This window comes from Narcine bancroftii, chromosome 12 (assembly GCF_036971445.1).
Source record: "Narcine bancroftii isolate sNarBan1 chromosome 12, sNarBan1.hap1, whole genome shotgun sequence".
NCBI lineage: Eukaryota > Metazoa > Chordata > Chondrichthyes > Torpediniformes > Narcinidae > Narcine > Narcine bancroftii.
Genome location: NC_091480.1, coordinates 55,109,635 through 55,122,669, shown reverse-complemented (window position 1 = coordinate 55,122,669; position 13,035 = coordinate 55,109,635). Strand labels below are relative to the sequence as shown.

General features: G+C 41.6%; 1 protein-coding gene across 8 annotated transcripts in view; it reads left to right on the top strand.

The window, feature by feature from the left end:
* Positions 1-13,035, top strand: part of LOC138747011 (electroneutral sodium bicarbonate exchanger 1-like) — a 243,218-nt gene that overhangs the window by 85,915 nt on the left and 144,268 nt on the right. For all 8 annotated transcript variants that reach the window (XM_069905848.1, XM_069905847.1, XM_069905849.1 and 5 more), the window contains exon 3: positions 7,802-7,945. In XM_069905848.1, the coding sequence (XP_069761949.1) occupies positions 7,802-7,945 (144 nt within the window). The remainder of the gene's footprint in view (positions 1-7,801; positions 7,946-13,035) is intronic.

Below are 13,035 nucleotides of genomic sequence, written 5' to 3'. Positions count from 1 at the left end.
GGGGTTAATGGAAGTAGTGGAACCACTGTAATCCCCAATTCCTTCATCCAATTCAACCCAGTTTCTGCTGAAAACTTAGTCAATTCGTTCTTTAAAGACCCAGGCAAATCAATAATAACAAGACAGTACTTATAGTTATGTACTTAATTCTATAAAATCAATCCATATACACTTAAATGGTTGGCATTCAATTTCTTTACCAGGATCATGTTGTAGACAGATAATAATTCCTTCCTTTGGAATGTCCTACTTTCTTAGATTAGTGATGTGCCCCTCCTATCCCACTCATCCTTAGCCAATCTACATTATTGCATGTATATAATTAAGTAGTTCAAGTAAAAGAAATTGCGTTTGGTACCAAGATGGTCCAGCAGGGGTGGTTCATAATTTGATTTCTGGCACACCCCGACTGTTTACAGAGCTTAATGAAATGGTAGGAGTGTCCCCCTGAACTTGTGCTTCGTCTCCATATCAGGCAAGACTGTTCTATTCAAGCAGTTCATCACTTTTTGAATAAACAGTGAAGGGACCGTTTATAACAGTAATACACTCAGAATGTCAGATGAATTCACTAAGGGAAAGGTTCATAGTGGCTCAAAAGTGCTTGAGTCGTCAATTGAATTGGAAGTCAGGAGACTTCAGGTGTATTTTGCTCTGGGTTTTGAAGGTATCTCAGTTCTCTCTCTTTAATACTTGGCCCAGGAGTCAATTATCTTAAACAACGTTGCAGTTTTTAAAAAATAATTCTTCTGAGTGATTTGTTTTTACTCCTTCTGTACAAGTTAGAACCAGGAAACACTACAGAAGTGGAACACCATTTCTTCATTGTTACTTTTTAAAGTAGTACAACTTGTGAAATTGCTGCATGGTTGAAGCTCTCTGGAGGCAGGTTTCAAATTACTGTAGATAACTCTTCAGTTATAACAGTTCAAGCTCTTTACCCCCTTCTTCCTCACTCATGCACAGTCTTTCTTCTGTCAATGAAAGTGCGAGGCAAGCTTTCAAATTTGGTTTTTTTGCAAAATGAGCAACAATTTTGAAACCTTCTTTATCGTAACTAGTGAGGCACAGGTCTGGACACTGTGGCTGCTGGGGTACATCTGGAGGTGGCCTTACCCACAAAGAATCTTTTGATTCCTCATTCTCATCACTCTGCAAGAATAGGGTGGCCCTGCCTGACATCGGGTCCCTGGGGTTTTCTTTCTTCAACTTCTACAAATTAACCATTTGGCGCCTGAGGGAATGTATTACCATTCTAATTGTAATTATCATCTCTTTAATCTGAAATGCTCAATCAGTTTCACATCCTATGGTTGGTGCTGGTTTGTTCGTTATTCAAATTTAATTTTTATTACACCATCTTACCTGGAGAAAAGTTTAATTTCAGCCTTAAATAAATACACTGCACAGACAGGGCAGGAGCTGCCAATTAGGATTGACTTTACTTTGATGACCAAGCAATATTCCAGACATGTAATTGAGATCCCCAACGTTTCCTCCCTGTGGCTCCAGCTCTTATGCTTTTCTCCACATTAGTTGTTTTGCCACGGCTGTATTACTAACATTATAAATTCTCTTCCTGCTCCGTGTAATTGGAACACAAATTGGAACCCTTTCCTGATAGATCATTATCTTTTTAACTCTACCATAAATTTACCTGGCCATTGCTTTCCTGGCCACCTGCTCAATTCCTACCTTTTTCTGAGTTGTGCAACTCACTGTTCAATTTAAATTTTTAGCATACTTCAGATATAAATAATACATTGGCTGTCCCGGGGTCTCCACATCACTCATTTCCAACATTTTACCCCTAGGACTGTTTACTCCTCGCTTATCACACACTTGTCCCATGTTGTTCTTTTGTTCTTCTGCGCCACTTCAGGGTCCTGACCATCGTGTGGGGAATTTCCCCTCTTAACAACCAGTCTAAGGCAGGACATCAGAAAGAGGACAACATGTTATGTTGGACAGTACTTTTATCTTTTCATCAAGCAAATCTTTAAGCCCTTATTCTCTGTGTGCTCGGGATGCAATACTCGTAGTTCATCTGGAGTCTGTCAGAGTTATGCTATAGGGAGGGAGGGATCAAAAGCCTGGAAAGTGTCCTGTGGGCCCATTCTTTAATCTTTAGATGCTAGTTCAGCTGGTCACTGACACTATCCAGTAAACATCCTCAATCTTGGACTCGTGACTGGTTTGCCAAATGCATTGAAACTGCCACTTCCTGATGCAAAGAACACAGCACACAGAACTGGTCCAGTTAACTCTTTATTAGACACCAAGTTAACCTGAGAGAACCCTTACTGCTTTCAGCCTTGAAAGCAGTCTCCGGAGGTCTCTATACAACAAATGGATGCATCAACTTTTATACATTCAAGAAAACAAATTGAACTAAAAGATAACATCATTATTCCACATACAAGATAAATCACACCCCTAATTACTATACACCCCTCTCTTCTTTGGCTTGGCAGACGAAGATTTATGGAGGGTTAATGTCCACGTCAGCTGCAGGCTCGTTTGTGGCTGACAAGTCCGATGCGGGACAGGCAGACACGGTTGCAGCGGTTGCAGGGGAATATTGGTGGGTTGGGTGTTGGGTTTTTCCTCCTTTGTCTTTTGTCAGTGAGGTGGGCTCTGCGGTCTTCTTCAAAGGAGGTTGATGCCCGCCGAACTGTGAGGCGCCAAGATGCACGGTTTGAGGCGATACCAGCCCACTGGCGGTGGTCAATGTGGCAGGCACCAAGAGATTTCTTTAGGCAGTCCTTGTACCTCTTCTTTGGTGCACCTCTGTCACGGTGGCCAGTGGAGAGCTTGCCATATAACACGATCTTGGGAAGGCGATGGTCCTCCATTCTGGAGATGTGACCTACCCAGCGCAGTTGGATCTTCAGCAGCGTGGATTCGATGCTGTCGGCCTTTGCCATCTCGAGTACTTTGATGTTAGGGATGAAGTCGCTCCAATGAATGTTGAGGATGGAGCGGAGACAACGTTGGTGGAAGCGTTCTAAGAGCCATAGGTGATGCCGGTAGAGGACCCATGATTCGGAGCTGAACAGGAGTGTGGGTATGACAACGGCTCTGTATACGCTTATCTTTGAGGTTTTTCAGTTGGTTGTTTTTCCAGACTCTTTTGTGTTGTCTTCCAAAGGCCCTATTTGTCTTGTTGACAAATAGTCTGTTGACTATCTCGTTGTCGATCCTTGCATCCGATGAAATGGTGCAGCCGAGATAGGTAAACTGGTTGACCGTTTTGAGTTTTGTGTACCCGATGGAGATGTGGGGGGGCTGGTAGTCATGGTGGGGAGCTGGCTGATGGCTGACCTCAGTTTTCTTCAGGCTGACATCCAGGCCAAACATTTTGGCAGTTTCTGCAAAACAGGATGTCAAGCGCTGAAGAGCTGGCTCTGAATGGGCAACTAAAGCGGCATCGTCTGCAAAGAGTAGTTCACGGACAAGTTTCTCTTGTGTCTTGGTGTGAGCTTGCAGGTGTCTCAGATTGAAGAGACTGCCATCCGTGCGGTACCGGATGTAAACAGCGTCTTCATTGTTGAGGTCTTTCATGGCTTGGTTCAGCATCATGCTGAAGATGATTTAAAAGAGGGTTGGTGCGAGAATGCAGCCTTGCTTCATGCCATTGTTAATGGAGAAGGGTTCAGAGAGCTCATTGCTGTATCTGACCCGACCTTGTTGGTTTTGGTGCAGTTGGATAACCATGTTGAGGAACTTTGGGGGGCATCCGAGGCGCTCTAGTATTTGCCAAAGCCCTTTTCTGCTCACGGTGTCGAAGGCTTTGGTGAGGTCAACAAAGGTGATGTAGAGTCCTTTGTTTTGTTCTCTGCCCTTGGAGCTGTCTGAGGGCAAAGACCATCAGTAGTTCCTCTGTTTGCGCGAAAGCCGCACTGTGATTCTGGGAGAACATTCTCGGCGACACTAGGTATTATTCTATTTAGGAGAATCCTAGTGAAGATTTTGCCTGCAATGGAGAGCAGTGTGATTCCCCTGTAGTTTTGAGCAGTCTGATTTCTCACCTTTGTTTTTGTACAGGGTGATGATGATGGCATCACGAAGGTCCTGAGGCAGCTTTCCTTGGTCCCAGCAGAGCTTGGAAAACTCATGCAGTTTGACATGCAGAGTTTTGCTGCCAGCCTTCCAGACCTCTGGGGGAATTCCATCCATACCTGCTGCTTTGCCACTTTTCAGTTGTTCAATTGCCTTATATGTCTCATCCCGGGTGAGGACCTCATCCAGCTCTATCCTTAGGGGCTGTTGAGGGAGCTGGAGCAGGGCGGAATCTTGGACTGAGCGGATGGCACTGAAAAGAGATTGGAAGTGTTCTGACCATCGGTTAAGGATGGAGATCTTGTCGCTGAGGAGGACTTTGCCATCTGAGCTGCGCAGCGGGCTTTGGACTTGGGGTGAGGGGCAGTACACAGCCTTTAGAGCCTCGTAAAAACCCCTGAAGTCACCAATGTCCGTGCTGAGTTGGGTTCGTTTGGCGAGGCTAGTCCACCACTCATTTTGGATCTCCCGGAGTTTGCGCTGAAGATGACTGCATGCGCGACGGAAGGCTTGTTTCTTCTCTGGCCAGGACGGCTTTGTAAGGTGAGCCTGGTGAGCAGCTCGCTTCTTTGCCAGCAGCTCCTGGATTTCCTGGCTGTTTCCGTCGAACCAGTCCTTGTTTTTCCTGGAGGAGAAGCCCAGTACCTCATCAGTGGATTGCAGTATCCCACACCCCACTGCGCAGTTTTCCTGATCAATTCTCCAAATCTCTTGTTCTTTTCTGTGTGCATACTTCTTTCTGGAGTACTTCCACAGGTTTCCCACCTTTTGTCATTAGTCTGTTTTATGGCATTAGTCTGCCAACTTGCAAGTTTATCTCTCTCTTTTCTTGTGCCAGTAGGTGCTATTTCCCTATTATATTCCTAGCTTTCCTATTTAATATATGCTTCAAAATCAACTGTTGTGGCCTCCTAAAGGCCACACAATTTTATCTAATTCAAAGCCCCCCCCCAAAAAACTTTACATATAACTTTCTCATCTTCCAGACATTTCTCACAGATCATTTGTATTGGTGAACCCCATTCACTCACTGTATTCATAGAATTACCCATAAGGTCCATGACTTTATCCGAGCTCCCAGAGCTCCTTTTCAACTATGGTCCCGGACCGCCGAGTTCCCTGACCTTTTGCTGTCCACCGTTGAATTCTGTTAGGTCTCTCTGTACCTGGCCACAGAATCACGCAGAAGAATTACTGTGTCGACCAGGGACCCGACAAGGAGCCCTGAACGTGCAGGAGGCTGCCTTGTAGGCCGGCCACTGCAGCCATCAATGACGGTCGGCTCCGGTATTTCCCTAGAACTTGCAGGAGGAGCAGCATCAATGGGCCTTGGAACTCCACCGTTGATGATAGAAACCGTATTGCTCACCGTGGAATCCACTGGCCGGTTGGTTGGCTATCTTGTTGCTTGTTATAGCCAGAGTATGTTTACTTGCTCCAGTGTTCCACATGAGTCCCTTTTCACCGTCCAGAGTGCATTTGCTCGGGCAGCTACCTTTCTGGGATTGCTGAAGTCCTCCTCTGAGATCAGCAACTGGATGTCATCCGGCAGTTGGTCCATAAAAATCTAGTCAAAGAGCAGGCAAGGGGTGTGCCCATCGGTTAAAGTGAGCATGTCGTTCATGATGGAGGAAGGGTCCCTGTCCACCAAGCCATCCATGTGCATTCGCACTTCAAGAGCCCGAAAGTGCAGTTTTAATAGCTCTTTGAGGGCCACATTGTTCCCTTGCTCTGGAGGGTGCTGGAGGTAATCTATGATCCTGGCTGCCATCTCTTGCTCAAGGGAGCTTACGGCGTGGTAGTAACGCGTGGTGCCGGCAGTGATGTGTTGAATGATGAATTGTTCCTTGGCCTGTTGGAATCATACCCATGGTTGCGACGTTCAGAAGGTTGGAAGCTTCATTGAAGTAGTGTTGATTGAAGGTTGCTCATCTATCTTCTGGTCCAAGTTGCTGTTTGGACCTGTCGGGGTCACCAATGTAGCATGTGGCTGCAGTTATAGCTCTGGGTTAGAGCTCAAGAGAAGACATGCACTCTCGAGAGTACAAACAGTACTGATTTATTGGGTCATTCGGTATGCCTTTTAGAGGCCGGTTGAGCCTTTCTGCTATGTGGCTTAGTGGCTTTACAATATGCCAAGTGCTGATTGGTCTGTTTCCTTTGTTGCCATTGTGGCCAATGGAGGAAGGCTGACTCGGCCTGTGCTGCCTGCTTGATCGTTGTGTTCGGATGTCGCTACTTGTGTCGGGCCACGGGTCGCTACAGGAGCACCGATAATTCACTGTTCTTCAAAATGTATAAAGAATGGTCATAGAAATTAAGAATGTCTTAAAATTGAATGATTTAGTACAAAAATAAATTTGTACATTTGGTTGTACTTGGAGAGTTGATTGGTTGTGTGTCAATCCCCATCTTGCCATTTCCTGAGTTTGGAATATCAGAACCCCCAATCAGACCCTGTGAAATTTATGTAGTCTGTTTTGCTATATATGGAGTATTTATCACAAATAGTTGTGTGTCATTCCCACAATTATACTGATTGTACTCCATTGTGGGGGATTTTTTTTTAAATAGTGAGAATCTGTGATAGCTTTATCTTAATTACATGTTTTATGGTCTGTATTCAGCTCTGTGGCAAGTTTGATAGGAAATCCTGCCTTCTGTAATGCATAAAGAGTCTTCAAAGCCCATCAATATAAAAATAGCAAAGAAGCATTTTACTTTAGAGCAAATCACAGGGTTTGTATGTTGAGTAGGCAAATGAATTAGGGATATATATTAATTATATTTATTTCTTCCTAAGTAAAGGAAGATTGCTGGAGTGCTCTCTGTCAGAGCTATGATGCATAAAATCTGAAGAGAGTATTTGCCTTGTATTTAAAGAGCATGCATTCACAAATACAAGCAAACAGATGAATTTAATAATAGTAAGTCATTTCCTATCATTGAATTTGTATCACAATCCAATGGAAGAATCCAGAGTTAAATCTCTATTTATAAAATGGATCAAAAATCAGCAAATCCTATTCTTTCTTGGATAATTATGGGGTGTTGTAAACTGCTGGGTCAATTGGGTAAACCTATTCAGAGACGTCATAGCTTTTCAGTTCCTGCATAGGGGTATCCAATTATCCCTTAAATGATCCTTGGTTTTTGCCTTTTACATTTTGGTCACTGCATGTTAGCTAAAACCTGTATGTACAAGCCCAAATATGCTTTTTACCATGTTAAATCTTTGTTCTAAAGCAGTGGTTTTCAAACTTTCTTTCCACTCACATACCTCCTTAAGTAATCCTTTACTAATCACAGAGCACTGAAGGCATAGGGAATACTTAGTAGTATGTGAGTGGAAAGAAAAAGTATGAAAACCTCTGTTCTAAAGTTTTTACCATACTTAGAATTAAAATAAGCTTGTTAACTTTCCATATCATTTTTATATGAAGTAAAATAACGTTACCCCGGTCTTTGAATTGTTCTCACTGTAATTACTGTTTTATTCTGTTGTATTTGGAATTAAAAAATGAAGTTGAATTAAACTGTCACCCCTTATGTTTCTCTGATTAAGTTTTGTGGCTATTCCTTATGCACTCATATTCAAATGCCACTTGTGTTTTGGCAACTAAATTGAATATATTACTTGTTGATCCAACCATATGCTTCTCTTGTGTTTTGGCTGTGAAGTTCGACAATATATAGGGAGCACTATGCAAGTGATGTATGTAATTTTTGTGTTTTGTAGGGCATAGGACTTTGTATGTTGGAGTGCGTATGCCTTTGGGTAGACAGAGTCACCGACACCACAAAACCCATGGATCAAAGCACAAGAAGCGAGATAGAGTAAAAGGTGCCATCCAGGAAGAAGAAAAAGACAATCTTCCTTGTGGTGAGGCAATTCAATCTGTGTTTAACATTAATTTTCCCTTTACAATTCAATTCCAATGTGGCAAATGCACATTGTATACAAAATGTACAAAGTGATGGCTGTTTTCCATAGTTCTTGCCTGTGGACAATAGTTTTGTTTGAAATGCAACTGCTGAACACCAAATCCTTCCTTCCATAGAATTCCTGTAGGCTGAACTCCTAACCTGTGGCAAAACATTAGTTAACACAATATAGTGCAACAGCCTCATTCGACGGCAGATAATAGAGTAGGTCTTACTCAATTACATTAATTGTGCAGTTTGAGCACGCTTTGTTTGAACGGTGACTCTGAGGGTCCTATCAGGAGGGTACAGTAGCTTCATGGATCTTGATGGATAGGAATTTCTGAGGCCTGGGCCATTGATCAGTTTGAGTTCCTCTATGATTTGCAGTTTCAGTCTCAGACTTATAACAGCAAACTTTGGTGGCACCCAAGATGACCAAACTGCCATTTCTTGTTTGTTCCAGAGTGGGCAATGGAGGATGTGGGTTCTGATGCAGAGGCTTGAGACAGGGTGTATGGAGAAAGGGATGGTGGTTGGGCTCAATCAGGGTCTGGCTACTGTGGATAGTCTATATATTCCCTTTGTGACCTAGGAAGCCACTCGGTGCATGGCACAGCAATCTCAATCTCCAATTTTTTTCTATTTATTTATTTTCTCCATTATGTTTTCCTGTAATCTATTCTTTTATAGCTTCCCCCTAACACTCCCTTGATTCTTCTGATCCGGGCTGGGTTGGAGTCATGCTTGTTGATTTTAGGGGATGTTTAGTTATAATTGGTGTATTATTTAAGAATGTCGAGAAGTCCACATTGAAATGTGATTGCTCAGATTTATTGTCATGACAACATGTACAACCCTGAGATTCTTTTTCCTGTGGGTGAGGCATATTACCACTTATTGGTAGTGCAAAAAAAACTCTACACATGTAAACAAATGTAAACAACTATGTAATACAGAGAGGATTAAAAAAAACAATGAAGTACAGATATATACTGTATCTGATTTTTATCAGTCAGGAGAAAAACCAGCTTGGCTCAAGATAGAATTATATAAAATAGGAGAAAAGGTACCTGAACTTTTACTCTATAAATGGGATGAGAAACTTGTGCAACACAATAATCTACCAATACTACATCGTAGACTAAAAATATGGAAGAGAATACATCTGGAGCAAAAGAAGATAAATTATCAAATACCAAAAATATTACTAATGCAAAACCCATGAATACCTTTTACAATAGAAAATTTTTTTAAGGAATAGTCAAGAAAAGGAATTAAAAGAATAAAAGATTGCTTTTTGGGAAATAATTTAAAAAACAAATAAGAATATCACAAGGGTGATATTTTCATACTATCAGTTGAAAACTTATTTAAAAAAAAACTTAGGAACTAGTCTAAGATGACCTGAGAGTATGAATACTTAATTACAGATACTGCGATAGTTTAAAAAAAAATTACAAACATGGATAGCAAATTGCAACACAAGGAAAATGATGAAGCAATATATAAACCCCAAACGAGGTTGGGAAAAAGATTTAAATGTACGAATAAAGAATGAAACATGGAAGGAACTATGCGGAGGGACCATGATTAAAACAATAAATACTCAGTTTCGTATGATACAATATAATTGGCTACATAAATTATATGTTACACTTCAAAAGTCACAGTATTCGAACAAATTTGGGAACTGTACATGGAACACAACAGAGAAGTCCAACCGTGGACCTCCACCACCTAAAATGACAGAATGAGAAGAAGACGAAATGAACTGACCCAGTGTGTAAAAGTCGATGACACAATTTTCTTGTTTATTTTCATTGTGTGATGACATTGTTTAATGGGTTTAATGTATCATATATGTTGAACGTTGAGTGGGTGGGGAGGGGGGTGGGAAGGAGGGAAGGAAGGGAGGGGGAAAAAAGGGGAGAAAATGACAGTGTATATTCAAGAGGGAAAGGTTTATGTGTATTTTGGTCAATATGGTTCATAGTGTGAAAAATGAAAAAAAATTTTTTTTTAAGTTAAAACAATATCAGACAGATGATTCTGTTGTAAACAAAAAATTGTAACATCAATACACACAATTTGGACATGTACAAAAGTGAAAAATTTTTGGAAGATTTAAACATAATACTAAATAGAATTACAAAAAATAGGATACCAAAAGACCCATAAAATCTTCCTGTTAAACAACAAAAAAAGACAAAGAATTAGGTCTAAAATTAGACAGGGCTCAAAAAATATTTCTTATGATTGCGCTTGCAGCAGCCAAAAAGTGCATAATGACAATGTGGAAAATGGAAGCAACTTTAAAAATACAACAGTGGTGAATATAGAAATGAACAAGTGTATTCCATTAGGAAAAATTCTTCTGCCTCTTTGGCTTGGCTTCACGGACGAAGATTTATGGAGGGGGTAAATGTCCACGTCAGCTGCAGGCTCGTTTGTGGCTGACAAGTCCGATGCGGCAGACACGGTTGCAGCGGTTGCAGGGGAAAATTGGTTGGTTGGGGTTGGGTGTTGGGTTTTTCCTCCTTTGTCTTTTGTCAGTGAGGTGGGCTCTACGGTCTTCTTCAAAGGAGGTTGATGCCCGCCGAACTGTGAGGCACCAAGATGTACGGTTTGAGGCGATATCAGCCCACTGGCGGTGGTCAATGTGGCAGGCACCAAGAGATTTCTTTAGGCAGTCCTTGTACCTCTTCTTTGGTGCACCTCTGTCACGGTGGCCAGTGGAGAGCTCGCCATATAACACGATCTTGGGAAGGCGATGGTCCTCCATTCTGGAGACATGACCCACCCAGCGCAGCTGGATCTTCAGCAGCATGGACTCGATGCTGTCGGCCTCTGCCATCTTGAGTACTTCGATGTTAGGGATGAAGTCGCTCCAATGAATGTTGAGGATGGAGCGGAGACAACGCTGATGGAAGCGTTCTAGGAGCCGTAGGTGATGCCGGTAGAGGACCCATGATTCGGAGCCGAACAGGAGTGTGGGTATGACAACGGCTCTGTATGCGCTTATCTTTGTGAGGTTTTTCAGTTGGTTGTTTTTCCAGACTCTTTTGTGTAGTCTTCCAAAGGCGCTATTTGCCTTGGCGAGTCTGTTGTCTATCTCGTTGTCGATCCTTGCATCAGATGAAATGGTGCAGCCGAGATAGGTAAACTGGTTGACCGTTTTGAGTTTTGTGTGCCCGATGGAGATGTGAGGGGGCTGGTTGTCATGGTGGGGAGCTGGCTGATGGAGGACCTCAGTTTTCTTCAGGCTGACTTCCAGGCCAAACATTTTGGCAGTTTCCGCAAAACAGGACGTCAAGCGCTGAAGAGCTGGCTCTGAATGGGCAACTAAAGCGGCATCGTCTGCAAGGAGTAGTTCATGGACAAGTTTCTCTTGTGTCTTGGTGTGAGCTTGCAGGCGCCTCAGATTGAAGAGACTGCCATCCGTGCGGTACCGGATGTAAACAGCGTCTTCATTGTTGAGGTCTTTCATGGCTTGGTTCAGCATCATGCTGAAGAAGATTGAAAAGAGGGTTGGTGCGAGAACGCAGCCTTGCTTCACGCCATTATTAATGGAGAAGGGTTCAGAGAGCTCATTGCTGTATCTGACCCGACCTTGTTGGTTTTCGTGCAGTTGGATAACAATGTTTTTTTTTTGCTGTAAATATTTAATAAACGAATGCCTATAAAGTCATTAAACTAAATGAACAAATGGTCTTTTACTACATTGCAATCATTTTAACGGTTCAGATTACAGTGAAGCAGAGTTGGATGGCAATAGTGAAAAGATAGCGGCACCGCAGTCAGGAAAGGTGCCTGAATTCAGACTGGCTCATTGATGTGCCTCTTAATCCTGTCACTATGGTGAGCTGGGACCATTCAAAACAGCTTGGATATTTGGTTTAACTTTTTTTTTTAAATTTTTTATTTTTCACACCATAAATCACGTTAGCCATGATATACACTTTTTCTTTTTCACACATATACAGTGACTTTTTCTCCCCCCCCACTCCCTCCTCCCAAGCCACCCCCCCACCCCCCCCCTCATCCATTTTAGGTATACAATCTAGGTTGCATTAAGCCAGTCAGACAATGTTGTCATTCAACAAAAATACACCAGAAATTCAACTGAGTCCATTCTTTTCTTCTCTTCTCCTTCCATCAACTTGGGTAATGTTTGTTCCCGGTAGGTTTTCGCTATTGTATTTAATGTAAGGCTCCCATACTTGTTCGAATATTTCAATATTATTTCTTAAACTATATGTTATTTTTTCTAATGGAATACATTTATTCATTTCTATATATCATTGTTGTATTTTCAAATTATCTTCCAATTTCCAGGTTGACATAATACATTTTTTTGCTACGGCTAGGGCTATCTTAACAAATCTTTTTTGTGCATCCTCCAAGTCAATTCCAAATTCTTTATTTTTTATGTTACTTAGGAGAAAGATCTCTGGATTCTTTGGTATATTGTTTTCTGTTATTTTATTTAATATCTGATTGAGATCATCCCAAAATTTTTCTACTCTCTCACATGTCCAGATTGCATGAATTGTTGTTCCCCTTTCTTTTTTACATCGAAAACATCTATCAGATACTGTTGGGTCCCATTTATTTAACTTTTGCGGTGTAATGTATAGTCTGTGTAACCAATTATATTGTATCATACGTAGCCTCGTATTTATTGTATTTCTCATCGTTCCAGAACTTAATTTCTCCCATGTTTCCTTTTTTATCTTTATATTTAAATCTTGTTCCCATTTTTGTTTAGTTTTACCATTTGTTTCCTCATTCTCCTTTTCTTGCAGTTTAATATACATATTTGTTATAAATCTTTTGATTAACATTGTATCTGTAATCTTTTTCCAAATATTGAGGAGATGGTGTAATACTGGAGAAGTTCTATGTTGTACCAATTTTTCGTCCCATTTATATAATATGTGTTCAGGTATCTTTTCCCCTATTTTATCTAATTCTAATCTCGTCCAGTCTGGTTTTTCCCTTGTTTGATAAAAATCTGATAGGTGTCTTAATTGTGCGGCTCTATAA